The sequence below is a fragment of the Malurus melanocephalus genome, unplaced genomic scaffold, assembly GCF_030028575.1.
Source record: "Malurus melanocephalus ecotype Western Australia unplaced genomic scaffold, MMel_1.1 scaffold_159, whole genome shotgun sequence".
Classification (NCBI taxonomy): Eukaryota; Metazoa; Chordata; class Aves; order Passeriformes; family Maluridae; genus Malurus; species Malurus melanocephalus.
Genome location: NW_026623391.1, coordinates 380830 through 400494, shown reverse-complemented (window position 1 = coordinate 400494; position 19665 = coordinate 380830). Strand labels below are relative to the sequence as shown.

At 45.5% G+C, this 19665-nt stretch overlaps 1 protein-coding gene across 1 annotated transcript in view; it reads left to right on the top strand.

Moving 5' to 3' along the window:
- CD96 (CD96 molecule) overlaps positions 1-13257 on the top strand; it is a 24256-nt gene extending 10999 nt beyond the window's left edge. Inside the window, exons 5-13 of the mRNA XM_057371822.1 lie at positions 1108-1163; positions 3051-3141; positions 3494-3670; positions 4816-4869; positions 6666-6710; positions 9103-9177; positions 10258-10347; positions 11441-11561; positions 12589-13257. Coding sequence (XP_057227805.1) covers positions 1108-1163; positions 3051-3141; positions 3494-3670; positions 4816-4869; positions 6666-6710; positions 9103-9177; positions 10258-10347; positions 11441-11561; positions 12589-12697 — 818 coding nt within the window. The 3' untranslated portion in view covers positions 12698-13257. The remainder of the gene's footprint in view (positions 1-1107; positions 1164-3050; positions 3142-3493; positions 3671-4815; positions 4870-6665; positions 6711-9102; positions 9178-10257; positions 10348-11440; positions 11562-12588) is intronic.
- Positions 13258-19665: the final 6408 nt, after the last annotated feature.

Genomic DNA, 19665 nt, shown 5'->3' with positions numbered 1-19665 from the left:
AAAGTTCAGAAAACCATAAGGCTATGATAATTAAATGTAAATCATGCCCAGGCACAATCCATCAGTAACATCAGGAAGAAAAATGGAAATTATAAAAAAGTCAGGAGAGTCCTTGGTGGATTAGCTKTATAAAACAACAGGGAAACCTGAATAGTTCACCTCAGGGGGGACTGTAATTAACTGGCATGGTCCTATGTCAATTAACAGGGTAAGAAAAAGAGAAAATTATTTTAATGGTAGAGATTAAAGTGAGGTTTAAGTTGGAAAGAGAAAGAATTGTGGATCTCCTAATTAATTCAAGGAGAGCACTTGTTTCCAGTGCAGTTTTAAGGCTCAGAAAGGGCCAGAAGCACAATTTAYCTGAGGCTTTTGAGATTTTTTATATATTAATACAATTTCAACAAGTCCTTTGTAGGTCCTTACATACAAAGCCAGCCAAACCAGGTTGCTCCAAACCAGGCATCCCAATGGCTGATTTAGAAATGCCACTTTAGAGAGGCTCACCATACCTGATGGCTTTAATTTACACAGTCAGCTGTGCCCAGAACCAAAAGGCTGCAAAAAGAGAAGAAAACATTATTTGGTTCTATGTGGATGTGGTCATCAGTGACTGAGAAGGTGAGCTCAGGGCTCTGGGCTGCCTGCCAGGACAGGAACCGTCTGTGGCAGGACACTGTCACAGTCTGCCAGGGGACTGCTTGTAGCTGACCCTCAAAATCCATCAATATTTTGGGTGATGGCTGGAGCCTTTGGAGATGCCTTTGGCAAGCACACAGAGGAACCAACAAATGGGGTGTGTCTGATTTCATAGGCCCAGGAAGGGCTCTGCTGCTGGAGYTGTGACTGCAGGATGCTTTCAGTTTGTTTCCCCAGCAAAACCACCCAAGCTTGGTGTAGGTGGGTGGTGAAATACATCACAGATTCTGTGGCAGTRGCTGCTGATACAGACTTTGCAAAACCACTTCCTTGGCCTCAAATTGCAGCTGTGCATATTTTTATCTTGCTCAAGGTGCGGCTGAGGTAGGATTTAATTTCTACTTTTCACTGGAAGCTGTTACTGAGATCTTTGGGGTCCATTTCACTAACACATTTGTGTTTGCTTTCCAGCTTACCCTGAGATCTCCCTTAGCCTGCAGGAGGGCTCAGCTGGCACCCCGCAGAAGGTGAGCAATTTTGGAGACACGAGTGACTCTCACCATGTCACCCCAGCAGGGTCTGGCAGGGTGAGCAGCATCAGGCACAGAGGGATCCCCAAACAGACTGAGGTCACAGGGCARCAGGCAAGGCAAGGAGATGATGTGAGCTGCTCGTGCCCTTTCCTCTGAGCAGCTCCCACCCCCACAGCAGGGAGCACAGACTGGGGCTGGCTGAGGACCTCTCTGCTGTGTGGGACACTGTTTTAATTTGGGAAATGGCAAAACCTAAAGGTCTGCTGACCTGCACCTAAAGGTCTGCTGACCTGCACTGGCCATGCCTGGTATAAAACATATCTCTGGCTTCTATGGCTGACAAGCCAGCCGCTCTGGCTACTAGCTATGGTGCTTTGCTTCCTTTCCCATCTCTCCAAGTTAAAGCTTTTGGTTTGCAAGTATCCTAAATTAAGGAGGTTTTCCTTAGACTTTGAGGACACAGAGAACCTCATGCTAACCCTAAACACCTGCTTCACACAGTCCATGAGTCAGCTGGTTCTGCAAAATGTTGTGATTTTCCTGGTGATCATTTTCTGAGTGTGGTGTTGGATATGGCAGGCTTTTGTCTGCACTGTCCTGTTGAACAGAGCAGGGGTTGTTGGTATCATGGGACTGGGTAATACAAACTCCCCCAAGAACCTCTCTGACCTTCACCTCCAAACAAACACCAACTCCTTCTCTTTTCTGCCTTTTCTTGCWGASCTTAAATCTAGTGAGGATATCAGATTTGTATTTCTTCGTAGGAAGCATTTATAAAAGTATTATGTCCTGAAAGTGCCTGAAAAATAAGGGAACAATGAAGAGGAAATGGGGGAAAGCAATTACACTGCGAGCTCAGGTGCTGTTTACCACCGCAGGGAAAGAGTTTCAGCCRGGGAGTTTCAGTTTTTGTTACAAATGACTTCTGCTGGCTTCAATACATCAAGCCTTCTTTCCCCCAAATGTGGGAACCACTTTCTTTGAAAGAGGGAGCAAGAGGGGTTTGTGCTGCATGAATAGCACACGCTTTTTTCTTCTGATGGAGAGAACAAAGCCATTTCTCGTATAAGTGTTTAATACTTAGCAGTATCAAAACCTGCTAAATAAACATAACTGGAAATGTCCAGGCAGCATGACGATGAAACCTCTCACCCTGCTGGTGCCCAACCCTTCACCCAGCCTTGATTTTGAGATCTTGCCCATCTATTGCTTGCTGAGAAATTAAACAGAGCACAAACACAGATCTTTGGAGCAATTGGCACAGAACCAAGACTACTGCATCTAAAGCATCCAATTCCTTGTGATTTCTGGAAATCTCTTACATATCATGTCTGCTACAAAGATATCTAATTTTGTCTATTTAAGATACCATTCGACTAGGCAGTCTTTTTCATGGGATTTGTCTCTACCTGCCTAACGAAGAAGGGTTTACATGGCAATCAGAAAGTATCTCATTCTCCTTACTCGCACTGTGCCCATTACCAAGTCCAGCATTTTTCCATGTGGCTGTTTGCACTGGGGGCAGGAGAGTGGGGGGTCACTCTACATCTCTCCAGCCATAGCACTGGACTGGAGGGGTTGAAGTTCTGACACCAGGGCAACAGTGGGGACACTGTGATTCCACGGTGCCTGCAATCAGAAAAATGAGGGGAGTGGGCAAGAAACTCAATAAAGAGGAAGCGTTTCCTTCCAGAGTGGGATTGTGAGTAAACAAGCACTGTCCCTACAGGAGTTTGTAAGCTGGCAGCCAGGAGGGAAATGTCACAGGCTCACCCAACATACATATAGATATATATGTATACGTGTGTGTGTGTGTGTGTATATATAAATATATAAATATATATATACGTAACCTAACCAGTGCCCTGTGCTGCCCCGCAGCCCAGTGTGAGCTGTGCCATCAGGAAGGTGTTTCCCAAGCCAAGCATCCAGTGGTACGTGGACAGAGTGAGCCTGACGGAGCAGCCTGGAGGTAAAGCAGCCTTTCCATGGGAAACACGGCTTCAGGAGTGGTTCCTAGGGGGATCCATGGCTGTTCTCCCCTCCTGCAAGATCCATCTGGCTGAAGGGGATATGACCTCAAAGTTTCTTCAAAGGAAACAGCTGGCAAATGGCTGTGACCAGAGACCCCTGCAACTGCCAGGGATGGGAGCCGTGGTTTGGCATGACCAGACCATTCTTGCCAAATTTCTGATAGTGTCTCAGCAAAGAAACCTGCAGCTAAATAAGCCTGCTTTTCAGTACCAATATTTTGCACAGCTCTGATTTATACTTTGGAGTACAATAAGAGGATCTTTTCTCTTTTTTTTTTTCCTTTCTCCAAGAAATTTCTGTGGTACAAGAAGACTGGCAAGACAGTGAAGGTTTCTATGAATTGAGATCAACGCTGATGCTGCAAGGGACCCAGGAGACACATAAGACATTCTCTTGTGCATGTCTGTTTCCCTTCCTGGGGAATGAAACACAGAATATTTCATCAGAAGAAATACTTGTTTCCTTCGGTACGTTTTTCATAGATAAGATACCTCTCAAATTTTAAGAACACCAAACACAAATATTCTCTGTTATTTAAAATACCGAAGGCCAAGGGTATAGAAGCTTTATTGAACAAGTTCATCACACAGCTTGAAGTCTCTGGCAGGTTTTTTCTGCTCAAATCTTTGCTCAAGCCTCTAAATAAGGTGAAAAACTCCTGCACATACGGAAGATAACTGTTTGTTTAGGCAGAATCTTGCTATACCCCAAAATACTCCATCATAGCCTCATGGCACCAGTGAGCTGTTACAATCATGAGCTTCTCAGAGAGCACTTGTGGCTCCCTGGAAAACCAAACCCTCAGAGTCAGGGCTGTGTTACACATCTTCAGTAAAACATGCACAAGAGTGCCCATGGTGGAGAAACGCCCCCAAAACCTGTACTGTAAGAATTAGATGGGAGATTAGGGAAGTGGGGAGCAGTGTCCTGCTTTTTTTGGCTTGGCAGGACAGAGGCTTTCAGCAGCTCTGAGGACACAGGGTGACAAGTGAGAAGGACACACAGATTTCCTTCATCATCCTGCTGTGCATGGCTCCTCTTCAGGTGCAAATGTGTTTTTATACCTGTTTAAAATGTTTTTATGATGTATTCTCCCTGCTGCACAGACGATAGGACCGAGCTGCTGACCCCTTAGCAGGGGGGACTTGTCCCCCACCGTGGCAGCTCCTGCAGCTCCACTGGGTTCACCTGGAGCTCTCTATGGTCCTAGGGCTATTTTTTTCCACAAAGTAAGATTTCTGCAAAAGCCACAGCTTACTCCTCTGGAAACAGAGCTTCAGAGGGGAGGCAGATAAATCTCAAGGCAGAATTTTTCTCAAAAATGACTCATTTCACCCAATTTGCAGTTTTCTAGAAATGTATTCACATCGAAGAGCCGTCAGTTAAAGCAGCCGATGTTCTTGCCTGCAGGCTATGCTAATGCTAGGATAGATCCACTCTGTAGAAAAACATTAATGTACTTAGATGTGACAGAAAGGAAAGAATTACATTAATTCTCAGCCATACCTTCTGCGAAGGTGCACAGTATGACACAAGAGCAAACTAAATTTTCAGCCTTTATAAMTGATTTAAGAACTGCTTTCATATTTCTCTTCTTTTTTTTCCTTCACAGACAATAAGTCTAATGAAGCCTCATCTGAAGTTTTTACTACCACAGTTTCAGATGGTAGGATAAATTAGAGAATAAAATAACTTTGGTTGTGTTTGAGGCGCATCTATRAATTCCTAAAGGTGTTGTAGCATTTACTGGCCTAAATGGGTAGTAACATATCACTTTCTGCAGCTTTGACTTCAGAAAAACTACAATAAACYGATATTTTGGTGATGTAATCTATCATAATTAAGATCAAGCATAATTAAACTCCAGCCTTGAGGGGCACTTAATGTTATTTCTGATGCTTCAGCTGGCATTTGAATATAGCTCTTTCAGCACTGAACTAATAATTAAAAATAACAGCCCTGCTAATGGTTCCACCTTCTGCCTAAGTACACAGCCAAGATCCTCAATACCTTTGCTGAATTAAAGAACKGATAGGATGTTTCTTAATCTGTGTAAATTTGGCAAATCCTGCTCTGCCCCTGCAAGTTTGTCTCATTATCAGCTTGCTGCAGACAGATAAATGTTCCCTGCACACCTGAGCTGAAGCCCTTTGGAGACATTTCTCCTGGAGCAGTTTGCTCTGCTCTGCATGGGAGGCAGCTGCACTTTAGCAGGGGTTTACACAAGTGTGTCAGAGAAATGCCGTAAGCAGATGGCAYGGAAAAGGTGTGGGGTCTGTGGGATAAACTTCTACAAGTGCAGGTTGTGGTAGGCCCTGGGGGCACAGCCAATACCCCACTGGGCACCAGAAAACCATCCCAAATATTGGGGGGCCCTGAGAGAGAAAGGCACTTTTTCCTCCACTGGCCTCTGCAAGGTGATGTCTCAAAGGAGTTCTGGCAATTTGCATCAGACCACCACCCTGCCTCTCCTTGCACATCCTGCTGGGAGCCAGCTACATCTCAAAGAGTCCCCCTGCTCTGGCTTTTAGACCATTTTTGCTGCACCTTTGATAAGGATTGCTTCCTGTCAGCGCAGGCGAGGCTGAGGTGACACACGAGTGGATGAGCAGCAGTCACAGGAGGTGCCAGTGTTAGCACAGAGGAGCAGCTGCAGGGTGGAGCTGCCTCCTTGTGCTCAGACCCTGAGTACAGGGTTTGCACAGGGTCACTCCCACCCAGCACCCTCCACACATTCCTGARCAGAGGTACCTCCTGGCTGCCTTCCCAGATGTTTTTCTAATGGAGTGTGTGAGCTTTCAGAGATCRCTTCCTTTGTGGACCCCTTTGGGGAGACACAACCCATCCTCCCAGACTGCTCAGGGGCACTTTTCCTCTCCTCCTCAGAAAAACAAAAGAAAGAAAACAGTGAGACATCTCTTACTCAGGACATAAATGCTGCTTGGGCAGAATGGTGTCTCTGCTGAGCTTGCCTGTGTGGTTAACAGTTCTTTACTTACAAGGAATAACTCCCCCTCCTCCTCTCTGAGGACTCAGTGAGCTCTTTTCAGTGCAAAGTGTCTCTGAAATTTCCTGTCAGAGTTGCAGGCTCTGAAGTGCCTCATGGATGGAGCTGTGCAGGTGCCACCACCAGGTCATAAATGTTATTTCAGCATCTGTGCTAATTGGTGCATCTCTTTGTATGGAATAAACCCACATGATTAATTTCTGGTTTTTAAGTTGAGGCACTAGGGGCTCCAAAWTTTTTTCCTCAAAACATTTGTTTCCCTAGGGATTCCCCAGCTCAATTACCTCAGGTTCTTCATGTTTCCTTCTGRAGTACTTGCCTGAGTTGTGCATGGAAAGATTATTTGTAAATTAGGTGTGATGTACTTTCTTGCTCTTGAACCTTTGACTCACCRACTTTCCTAAAGCAGAATGAGCACCTTTCTTATGTTGAATATTTGCTTTGATTTGTTACAGACTTTGGCAATTCAACACTTACGTCAGCTGTCATGACAGCCACAGGTAAGAGGGAAAAATACTTTATGACTTAATCAATATATGTGGGATCTCTGCTTGACCACTGCCTAAATGTCATGAACACAAAGTCAGAGATGTGACAGGGAATGGTCAGTGTGCTCTGGTACTGACAGGACCAATGTGCTGCTTGGGAATTTGGGAGCTGGTGAGGTTACCCAAGCAGGGATCTAAGAGAAATCTTGTTAAAACTGCCATGTTAAGACAGCATGTAAAATGGCATCCAGATTGTTATATATAATTCTTATGCATTTTTATAAAATGGAATAATATGCCTATAAAACTGTAAATAAATTTGTCCTATTATTAACATTATTGTCTAAAAAACCTGTCTAAAAAACCTAAATGTGATACCATGTAAACTGTCTTTAGAGTCSCAGTCGACATCTGTGGCCTCTCTGGCTCCAGGTTCCATAACCCAAGGTAATCAATTGAATCAAAATGTTTTCTCTGTTGCTTCAAAAATGTAGAAGAAAGACACATCAACACAAWAATCATCTTACTTTTTCTGAAGCAAGAAATTTAATGTCCATTGAATTCCTTTTCTAGTGCATTACACACTAGGAAGTACACTAACCACTAGAAAGTACACTGTGTAACCACAGYTCAGGAATAAATATATGATAAAATACTCTCTTGATTTTATCTCTTTTAATGCTCTGTTTAGGATATATTAATTAACTTTGCCAAGTGAACAGACATTGAGGATATATTAATTAGTGTTATTGTAGTGTTTACAAAGAATATCTATTGTCTTCAGTTAAATATCATACCTACATAGGTATGATATTTAACTGAATATTTATGATATGATAAATATGATAAATATCATAAATATGATATTTAACTGAATATTCCTCCAGAATACTGGAGAAAGATGCTAAACACAAAGCTTTGGCCTGCCCCAGCAGCTCTTGGGAAGCTGGAACACTCCACATAAAGCCCTGGGGTTTACAGAGGCTCTACTGAGATATGCCAAGGCAGGAGCACAGATTGCAGCAGTGCTGAAATTAAAGTTTTCTGCTTCTCATGCTGCCTTCCCCATCCCCAAAGCAGAGACACTCACCTGGCTGACAGCAGAACAGCAMAGCTGCTTGTCCAAGTGGGCTGAAAGCCCTTCTGTCCAAACAAAAAAATTAACAACAAAGGCTATAAATACACAATGTGCACAGAGAGGATTCTCCTTGCTGAATTATGCATCTTCTCTGGTTGAGGTGGTACGAGGTCAAACTCATAATGCRAGATGGAGTTGAGCCATTCTTCTTCTGCAAGAGCCCAGGAAGCAATTGCCTTTTAACCAATGCTCCCAGCGAGTTCCAGTTGTGCTCTCACAACCCTGGGTTAGTGTTTCTCCTCTCTGGCTCCCTGCTGATGCTCACACTGGTGCCCACCATCAGCTTCATGTGCAAATCCTCTGGCCCAAAGTCAAGATAGGATACCAAGTCCAAGCAYGCTGTCTCAGTCTGCTGGTTTGGTTCAGTTCCTGTTATTTTGCAAGTTTTTTAATGAAAATCTACAAGACACCTGAGAATGGATATGAGGGAAAAGAGCACATATATGGGCAAGAGGAGGAAGAGGGGAAGCAAAACCAAGGCTGCTAAAACTCTAACCTGGCTCTGCTGAGATTCCACGACAGCTCCATCTCTGAGYAGAGATGCTTAGGCTTTGAGTGATCAGTCACAGCTGCAGCTCACCTTCTCAGGTTCATTCAGTTGGCTTGATATTTTCCCAAAAATGAGACAGTTGTTAAGAAAGATGAGTTCTTTTTAGTAAATGTGAAATGGTTCTCTTGGGAAAATGAAGGTCTACATGCTAGCCACCATCTGTCTGTGTTTGAATATCAGATAAATAGCTAGCTGAGCTCTAGAAATCCTAGCACTTAAAAAAAAAAAGCTTCAATAAGTTGGTAATTGGTATCAGACATTCCAGGTGTGACTCCTGCTCTAACTTCTTCAAAACATCCCTTTGCTAGTTGGGAAAACAGTTTTGTTTCACTGGAGTTGGTGACATCCTGTGTGAATTCTGATTTATGTACGTTTGTTCATCGCTCTACTGGTTTCAGGTTGAAACAAACCAGTGCACKCAAACTCCTGAGGTTCACCTGAAACTAAGCTGAAATATAAAAATGCTTCAAATGTTTTGTCTAAGTTTATTTACCTATATCTCAGTAAAACTCCTCTTGAGTTTCTGGCCTGTGACAGGCTTTCAAGCCTGGCACGTGTTGTGTAGTGCCTGTCCAAGGGAAGCCAGCATCTCGAGCTGTGGGCTACACCTGTTTGAGCTCATTAGTCAGAAAACAGGGAAGAAAGAGGGGAGAAATTAAAAACAAGTGACACAGTTCCCTACAGGAGTTTTCACAAGCTTGTGTGTTTTCTATCAGGAGCATTGACTTCTACCACAGAGACAAAGGGCTACACCAGTGCCACAGCATTYGGTGGGACTTTGAGAACAGCACGTGAGTGGGGAATACATCTCCTTTGCTTCATAGGACTGCAACAGAGGAGTTATGGYACCAGCTTAGTGAGTGTTGGGTCACAAATCTGCAGTAATCTGGAGCATCTTGCAAAAACCACAGCAGCAGGTCCTTGGGTTCTCAATTTTCTCTTGGGTTCCCTTTTCTCAGAGCAGCATCTCTGTAGTGCTTATTTTCAGCTGCTAGTTGAGAGTCACCACACTCCCATGCAAAAATTATAACTGAGCATGGAAAAGTTGTGTCTGAGCAGAGGCCAATAGTCAGGTGGAGTAATGTGTACCAGATTTTCAATTCTTCACAGAAGCAATTTCCCTGCTGAGTTAGAAGGTAAAGGCTTGGGTTTCCAAGCTGTCATGGATTTGCAGTGGCAAAAGAGGAATGAAAAAACATTTGAGTATTGTGRTTTCATTAGACATATTTATTTCAATAATATTACAATTGAGATAGTTGCTAGGCAAATGTAGTGGATGCTGAAGGTAGTTTATAGATGAAATAAATTGCCAGAGAAGCTAAATAAAATCGCAGTGAAATAATGAGATAATGTGCAGCAATAAAGGCTGGCTAATAGAACATTGAAAGGCAGCCTCATTAAAGATCAATAAATCAATTTTAAAAACCCCTAGGGTGAACATTTTTTCACAAGTCTTTCCCTTTAGAAAAATCCCTGCTCAGCAGTACAAAGCCCAAAGTGACTTTCTTTTTCAACATCTTGGTTTGCCTTTGTGCTTTTGGAACAGGCAGGACCTGTCAATGTGCTTTTGCAATTTGCATGGGAGTCGTCTTTTGGCTGAGGCACAAGCATAGCAGCCGCTTTCCATTCCACGGATGTATTTTTGGTAGCACTCCGGTGCTTGTCTACCCTTGTACAACCCACAGCCATGCATTTACACCACAACCTCATGACAGCTTCTAATGCTTTGCAATTCTGCTCCTGCACAGCTTGCTGGCTGCAATTTTTGCGAAAGCGTGCTGAGTTACTGCATGCAGGGTAGCCCCGTCTTGGGTAAACGCGGAGTAGACTCAGATAACCTTCATTTTAAAAAGTTACCCATGTATTTTTAGGTAACCTGTCCCACAGCATCACAGACCAGACAATTTCAGTTCCCAGAGGGCAAGATTTCTTAACTACCAGCAGCCCRCTGAACAATACTGGTGAGATGTTACCYTACAAATGCTSTTCTTYCAGCATGCCACTGCAGAAGCACGAAACCTGGAGCATCGTGTCCATTTGGCCAGGGGATTTCAAAAAAGGGAAAAGAGTAGTCACAGATGCTGCACCCTCATACCGTGAGCTGTTGCAGACTTTTGGCATTCCAGCCTTCTCCTTCCAGCTGTAAGCAAAGCTCCAGTGCATATTTTCTTCCAGCAGCAAAATTTGGCTCCAGGTAATACTTGTGGCCCAGGGAAATTTCACAGCTCACGCAGGGTAGTGGACTGGCCACAGTGCTGGTTCCACAGTGGGTAAGASCCAGGCTGGGGGACACACCGGTATGGCCAGCACAGGGTGGGGATGCCAGCACGATGGRAGGTGACACTGAGGTGTATCACCCATGGACCTCTCTGGCATGCCTGCCACTGCTGCACCCTCTGGCAGCTGGAGGAGCACTGTGCTCCTTCTCTCCTTCTTCTCCATAGGCAAGAGGACACCTCTGTCAGCACCCCCAAGGGTGGCTGTGCAGAAAGGGGAAGGGAAATCCCAGCACTGCAGTGGGGAGAGGAAGCTGGAATGAGACAGGAATGCTGTGCTGTGAACAGGAGCTCACCTCAAAAGGCAGCTGAGCCCTTGGCCGGACGCTTTGGCAGCGTTTGGTGTCAGTGGTGTGAAAAATACRCCATTGGGAAGGAGGGCTGGAGTGGGCAGATGTAGCCGTGTGCACTGTGACATGCAGCTTGYAGCAGAGAAATTCACAGGGGAGCAGAGAAAGCCAATGGGGTTTGGGTGAAATGCTCTCAGGGCTGTGCCTAAATAATCTCATCAAGCGAAGCAGTGGGTGGCTGCACCAGCTCTCACACCCAGTCAGAACAAAAGTGGGCCAAGTCCATAAATCAGAGCTGCAATGCTCCGAGTTTGGGCTCCTCAGCTTGGTGATGGGGATCATCAGTTGACACCAGTGCTGTGCGGGGTGGGGGGCAGTGAGCCACAGGTAGCAAACTCAGATTTTCCCCCATTCAGATTTTCCCCCATTCAGATTTTCCCCCATTCTGAGGCCATTCAGATGAGCTCTGACCGGTGTGTCCCTCACAGGTGACAGGAGCACCACAGTGGGTCGCTTCCCCTGGCCAGCAGTGGTGGCTGTCCTGCTCCTCGTCTGCAGCTCTCTGCTGGTTTTAGGCATCAGGAAATGGTGTCAGTACCAGAAGGAGATGTAAGTACAAGGGAATGGAGCCACAGGGCTGGAGGGGTGGCACAGAGGGCAACACAAACTCTGGCCCAGTTGTTCAGATTTGCACCTCTTCATTTGAGAGGACTCAGAGCACACAAGGCCTTGAAGTACACGGATYACTAATGCCATTTTTTCATACAGCAGTATGAAAAGTGGAATTTTCTCAGTCCTTTCATCTGTTCTGTAGGTTATCTTTAAAATAAAYTTTGAGAAAAGAGCTGCAGTGCAGCTTCAGGGTGTAAGCTGAACAGTCAATTTTTGTCCCCAGAGCCCCCCATTTCTATTAGACTCTCTCCCAGCAGCTTYTGCTCTCTTATTTTCTATGGTTACTTGAGGACATGTATTAATGAAATTGTACTTCTAGGGCAGCTCTATTTGAGTTTTGAATAATATATGTGAAAGTAGGCTACCTGAAACTCAATCTCAGTCAAAGAAGTATTGAGTTTGTAATTATTGCCAAAGTTTGATTCCCTGCTAAAGCACTCTGAGATCTGCTGGTGAAAGCAATATATAAGAGACAATTATTTTTAATCTTACAAAAATTACTAAAATACTCAAAAAATCATAGTTAGTTAATTATGATTCTAGAAAACCCACTGGAAACACTGCATCAAAGGCAAAAACAGGACCGATTTTTTTAACTGATTTGAGATGTGACCTTTATTTATAAGTTGACCAAAAAAAAAGTTACAAGTCTTTAAATACACCTTCAGAAAGCTGTGTGAGCAAAAGGTCCATGCAAGGGTTTTGAATGGTTCCTCAGGAGGGTATTCTGTTCTTTTGAAACAYGAATAAAGTAAAATTGTGAGGTGGGAGTTAAGAAAGCCGAATGAATACCAGGAGGTATGCTGGGGTTATAAAACAGACTCASGGAAGTCACAGTATGTGAGAGGTAATGGCAGGTGCTCCTATAGTGACTCAGAGCCAATCCACCTCCTCCTGTGARCACTTTACAGCAGTCTTTTATGTGGCCTTTTTGTCATGGTGCATTTTTTCTCTTGTATTTCAGTATGAACAGACCTCCATCTTTCAAGCCACCACCACCTCCAATAAAGTACACCTCCATGGTGGAGTCTGATGGAATYCCCCCATCCTGCCATGAACTGGAGAACCTGTGACATCACCTACACCCCTTGTGTAGCACATGGAAGACAGACACAGTTAAAAGGCTCAGTGATYACAGGAGCCTGGTGTTAATGGCCCATATTAAAATTCAGAGATCCTACATGACATTAATTTTTAGGACACTCCTTTCCTCCTGAGTAACTCTACGTGTGCCTTACCTTAACGCTGTTGTGAGTGTCACTGTGAGTGTCAACAGGCTTGATTTGAATTGGGTGACCAACTGGGAATTTGCTGTCTTGTCAATGGGAGCAGATTAACACATCACTCTGCCAGCCTGACTGAAGAGTGTTGAAGCTTCTCCATCTATTAAATGTACACAGATGACAGCTCTGCCATATGGACACCACGGTTACACAGGAAACACTGGCTGAACACAAGATTTTGACACCTACGTGAGCTGTTCTTGCAATTATTTTGTTTTACCGTGGACTAGCATAACCCAACATGTAATTTTCTATCACTTTGAAACCAAACAAGAAAGAAYCAGTGCCCTACACAGAAGGAAAATAGTCTGCATCTCTTGGCATAGGATTGCAGCACAGGATCACGGAGAGGGCATGGTGAGATTTAAAACCGTGGTGCAGGCCTGATCCAAGTGCACATAAAGAGGTCTCAGTCATCATCAGTGAAATCACAAGAAACTCAGCTTCGGTAGAAGTTACCTGTAGACCAGACACTGAAGGACTTTAGTGAGCCTAAAGATAATGGAAAATTCTAGTCCTTTTGGAAGAGATATGCTTTGAAACTTACCCTTGAGTCTACTTTTCAGGAATTCTACTTACATACATACATACATACATACATRYATATATATAYATATATATATAACATATATATTTTAGTGTACATGAAGTATAAAAGGAATGTCATAATTTTCTTTTTCTTTGGCCTTAATGAGCTTCCATCATTTGCTATCTTCACGTTTTCCAAGACCACAGGGGTAGTATCCCAGATGGTTTAAACATGTGAAAGAGATGATCCAGTGTTCCCCCTGCCCTGCCCAAGCTACAGATTTCCTTGAGTGGACACTAATGAATAAATGATGGAGCAGAGGGTGGGCTCAGCTCAGCCCTCGGAGCAGTTCTCAGCTTGCTCAGCAGCTGTGTGATCACCAGAGCAAGGCACCAGAGCTGCAAGAGGAGCTCTGCTTTTGGCAGCAATTACAATATCTTCAGGCAGCCAAGAAACTGTCCCTCTAAGCTTGTTTGAAAATTTATTGTTACCACAATGGTATTTCTGTAATTAATGCAAATCAGCTAAAATCCAATCATGTCAGGCTTAAAAATGATATTCTGATTTAGGAATGAGATTTGCTTTATTTACTGCTGAACACTGGTCGATGAGTGTCAGGGTTCAGAGCACTGTATTTCCCGGGACTTTAAATGAATGACTTACTGGAAAGAATGATCTAACCGACCTTTTTAGAGTATTTTGTTTATTGTTTAYCTCATAGTACAAGCAGGTCTAAATCCATCATCTGTGCTGAACAGAAAACACTTTGTTTCCTACAAAATTATACCACCCTTCTATGCATGGAAGGGTCAATGTCAATTTGAGCATTTCTTGTCTCTGTGGTATTGCAGAAGCGAAGTAATTTGACTTTTGTCATACTATCCATCGCTGCAAAAGAAGGGAGATTTTTGCCCTTAAAAAAAGAAAACCCACAAACAAACAAAAAGGAAAAAAAAAAAAAAAAAAAAAAAGCCCAAAGAGATGGATAACAATATTTCAAGAGGTGTGGAGAGCCAGGACTTTCTCCCTGGCTCTGCGGCCGTTAGCTGAGGATGGCTGTAGCATACTGTCGAATGGTGGTTATTTCATTATGTCGGCTGTTCTGATCCCCACGATGGCTCTGGCCGGCTGCTGCCTCTGTCAGCGGTGTTCCGCGGGGTGACCATGCCCGGGACACCCCTCCCGGCTGCGGGGCGCTCCCAGCCCGTCCCGAGGGTTTTCCAAACATCTCCCAGCGCCGGGACACAGGGACGGGCACGGAGCCGCGCTCCCGCCGCTCACCAGCAGGGGGAGCCGCAGCACCGTCCTGGCCCTTCTGTCCCTCCCGTCCCGTCCTTCTTGTCCCTCCCGTCCTGTCCCTCCCGTCCTGTCCTTCCCGCTCTGTCCCTCTTGTCCCGTCCCGTCCCGCCCTTCTTGTCCCTCCCGTCCTGTCCTTCCCGCTCTGTCCCTCTTGTCCCGTCCCGTCCTGTCCCTCTGTCCCTCCCGTCCTGTCCCGTCCCGTCCCGTCCTGTCCTGTCCTGTCCCTTCTGTCCCGTCCTTCTTGTCCCGTCCCGTCCCGTCCCGTCCCGTCCCGTCCTGTCCCTTCTGTCCCTCCCGTCCCGTCCCGTCCCTCTTGACCCGTCCCGTCCCGTCCTTCTTGTCCCTCCCGTCCTGTCCCTCCCGTCCTGTCCCTCCCGTCCTGTCCTTCCCGCTCTGTCCCTCTTGTCCCGTCCCGTCCCGCCCTTCTTGTCCCTCCCGTCCTGTCCCTCATGTCCCGTCCTGTCCCGTCCTTCTTGTCCCGTCCCGTCCCGTCCTGACCCTCTTGACCCGTCCCGTCTCGTCCTTCTTGTCCCTCCCGTCCTGTCCCTCCCGTCCTGTCCCTCCCGTCCCGTCCTTCTTGTCCCGTTCTGTCCCTTCTGTCCCTCCAGTCCCGTCCTGTCCCTCTTGACCCGTCCTGACCTGTCCCTCCCGTCCCGTCCTTCTTGTCCCTCCCGTCCTGACCCTCCCGTCCCGTCCTGTCTCTTCTGTCCCTCCCGTCCTGTCCCTCCTGTCCTGTCCTTCCCGTCCTGTCCCTCATGTCCCGTCCCGTCCTATCCCGTCCCATCCCGTCCTGTCCCTCCTGTCCTGTCCCGTCCTTCTTGTCCCGTCCTTCTTGTCCCGTCCCGTCCCGTCCCGTCCCGTCTTTCTTGTCCCTCCCGTCCTGTCCTATCCCGTCCCGTTCTGTATCTTCTGTCCCTCCCTCCCGTCCCGTCGCGTCCCTCCCGTTCTGTCCCTCTCGTCCCGTCCCGTCCCTCCTGTCCCGTGTCCTGTCCCTCCCGTCCCGTCCTGTCCCGTCCCTCCTGAACGGAATGAGAAGTGAGTGTCTTTACAAACGCTGACTCTGGGGATAAGATAAGGCCGATACTGGAAGACAGATGGAAACAATGGGAAGGATTTCCATAGGAATTCCACTGATTGACTTACCCCAGACTATGTTAATAGACTACAAGAGCAGAGACACAGGTTTATATTGAAAGGGGGCAATGTATGATAGAAGGGGGGGTTTCATTAGGCGTTTCGGGGAGCCTGTACCTCTCAAACACCTCAGCCAATGGGGTAAGAGAGAGGGAATTGCGGCCGGGAAATTAGGATAAAAAGAGGCTGCATCCTCTATCGATTTAAGAGACCCCATGGGAAATWCCCATGACCTCTCCCTTTATTCATKAATAAAGTTACGGGACTCCTCYGTCTCCTTTTTGGACATAAACCTTTGGTGCTTRTGGATTMATTTTCCTCACACTCCTGTCCCTTCTATCCTTCCTGYCCCATCCMATCCCGTCCCATTTCCTCCCGTCCGTCCCGTCCCACCGGGAGCAGCGCGGGGATGCGGCGGTGTTCCTGCCTGCCCGAGGGCAATAAGGATGGTGCCTGCCCTTCCCTTTCAGCTCCAGGGCAGCCATCAGTGTCGGAAAGGAAATCCCCACCCCTGCCGCCCCCATTTTTCTGGTTTTCTGCAGGTAAATTGGGTGCAGGATGGTTTATATTTGTTTCATTCTATCTGCTCCTCACCACGATAAGAAYGCAACACACAGTTTACTCAAGAATTGTAATTCAGTTCAAAATTGACCCCTGCTTCAAAGAGGAAAACAAACGAACAAACAAAACAGCTGCAGAAACTTCAGCTGCCCCATCCCTGATAATATTCAAGGGCAGGCTGGATGCGACTTTGAGCAACCTCACGCARTGGAAGGTGTCCCTGCCCATGCCAGAGGGGCTGGAACTAGATGATAACTCTGGGATTTCTTCTAGACCAGACCCTTCTATGATTCAGTGATTATTTTTGGCAGCTGCTGCCCTAGTATGTAAGCAGGAATCATTTAGCTTGGACTTGGGTTCTGTCAACTACGGAATAATTTGGCCCAGGCCAAGTTACCAGATGCTTGAAGGTGGTTATGGGACTGTTAGATAATAGCTTTTCTGTGAGYGTAAAATATTCAAAGCTTGCTGTGAGGGCGTAGTAAAGATTTTTTAAGAGAGTTTTGAATGTTTTTTGTAGTTTAACCCCAGCTGGCAGCTCACTTCCACCAGTGAGAAGTGAGAGTGGAGAGTAGGGTGGAGAGAGAACTGGAAAAGTAACAGTGAGGAAACTCGTGGGCTGAGATAAAGACAGTTTAACAGGGAAAGCAAAAGCTACACACCATCAAAGAGAAACAAAGAATTTATGCATTACTTCCTATGGGCAGGCAGGTGTTCAGTCAGCTCCAGGAAAGCCAGGCTCCATCCTGTAATGGTGAATTGGAAAGGCAAAACACCACCACYCTGAATGTTCCCCTCTTCCTTCTTCTTCCCCAGCTTTATACACCAAACATGACACCATATGGTGTGGGGCATCATTGTGGTCACTTGGGGCCAGCGGTTCCAGCTGTGTTCCCCCACAATGCCTTGTGCACCCCCAGCCCACCCAGTGGTGGGGTGAGAGGCAGAAAAGGAAGAAAAGGCAGGAAGAAAACGCAGAAAAGAAAGGCAGAAAAGGCTTTGGCATTGTCTGAGCTCTGCTCAGCAGTAATGAAAACGTCTCTACATTATCAACACTGTTTCCATCATAAATCCACAGCACCAGCTCATAAATCCTTATACCAGATACTATGAAAAGAATGAACTCCACCCCAGCCCAGACCACATTACTAAATACAAATCTATGACACAATGAAACCTGTAAAGCAGACCCAAGTTGAATCTGAGGTCATGCAATAACATGGAATGTCATCCTGTGAAATTATCTGGGTCCGCTGTACATGATCTTTAATATGTGCATTACACAGCTATGAAAGCAGCACAGTGGAAAGCCAAGCAGCAAAGTGTTTTTATGCACAAGTGGTTTTCATCTGTTCCTGAGGAGATGGTGATTGCTGCAGGGCAAGGGGAAAAAAATTACAAAAGCAAAGAATTTGTTCTTAATACTGGTTTACTATTGTGCCTTGTGAAGTCAGTGGCAAGACCTGGGGACTTGAGTGGAGTGAGTGACTTTTCCCAGCACTCTGTGGTTTGTATTCCTGACTTTTTATTCCAGGTGATGCTGGGCCCTGCTGAAGGAGGGCCAGGAAAGGAGGCCAGCTCCAAGCCCCAATGGTTCATGGAGCAGGCAGGTAACCTCAGCCTGGTTTCCACCTCTCTGCCAACAGACAGGACAGCTCTGAACTGAGAGAGTGCACACCTGACAGCCATCCCAGCAAGTCTTAATCCTCCTGAAGTACCTTTTGCATCACTCTGAGTCACACATACTTTTTGAACAGTATGGCAACAGCTTCTCTTACAAGGCACCTTTTGGTCCTGTAAATTCATTAAGCTTGGCTTGCTCATTTAAGAAGCACCCCTAYAGTCTGCACAGTGTGCTGCAGTCATTGGAATGCAGGCAGAGGTGTGGCAGGGCCTGGGAGCAGGGAGCAGGCTGTGGGAGAGCACAAGCTGCCTGGCCATCCCAGTGCCAGACTCATTAGATAACAGTTGCTGATAATAGGCTTTGTCACCTGGGATTTCCTGGGATGGRCTGCTTCACCCATCTTAATACAGACCTAGAGAGTTTTCTCTTTTCAGGAATGTTTTCCTCACTACAGCTGTGTTGAAAACCTTGAGAAGTGCCCCAGCTTCATTTCAGTGTCAGTGTTTGCTTTACAAAGCTGTGCACAGAAATGATACCCCTTAACCAGCACAGGGTATTAGGTACTTTRCATGGACTTGGCTGGATTTAAAGCCATCATGTGTTAGAAGTGGCAAATACTAGAAAGATCTGTGTACACTCTAACTCGAGAAGAAGCAGGATACAAAGGAGAAATTTTGGTTTATTTATTGTTCATGTTAGTAAGCAGTTCTTCCTGACTCTCCAATTAACTTTTGWGCAATAAACCAATGGAAAGCTCCTTAAAAGCTCTGCAGGGGGGTATTGATTGCTTAATCCTGTCTAAGGAGATTTAAAAGAAAGTAATATGAAATCATATTACATTTGAAATTATTCCTTAAAGACAAGACAAAGCTCAGGGAAGTCCACAGTAAAGATTATTTTATTTCAGGGAACATCCGATTATGTCTTTAAAATTCCCCTTCCATCTGTTTTCTAGCCTACGATGTTTCATCCCTTTCCTTTCAAAGTCTCCTGCACCAGGTTGCCCTGATAAGACTTTTAAATCAGTGGAAAAATAATGTATCTGTTTGCCCCTTGGTCCCTTTCCAAACGGGATGACTTCCAGATTGACTCTSGCATCCTACACAGCCTGAAACACCCTCGTGTGGTGTAAAGGAATAATTGAACGGCTCGCTATTGTCAAACACACGGCTCGCAGATGACAGGGCTTGGCTTACAGAAACAAAGAGAGAGAGAGAAACMGGTAATATATTGATAGAACTGACATTAAACCTATGAGTGGTKAGCAGAAAAAGGAGGGGAAGTCAATATTACAAAGAGTATATGATAGAAATCTAAGTATTTGCAATGGGTTTAGGAAGAGCCAAAAGTGCTGTGATTTTAACGGTGGTTTTCTGACTTAATATAAAACCGAAAATGAACACCACTACTTGTGGTGCACTTGAAAGAAGTGGCGTTTTAAATGCAATGATGTCTGCRGAGCTTTGTGATTGAGTGCATCTGGGGGTTTGAAATGTTAAATAATTCCATTGCAGTCAAGGTAAAAATGGTAATGAATAGCTTGGAAGAGTCTGAGTATACTTACATGAAATGTTGAGCAATTAGCTTCTCTCTGTGAGTGAATCCTGCAGT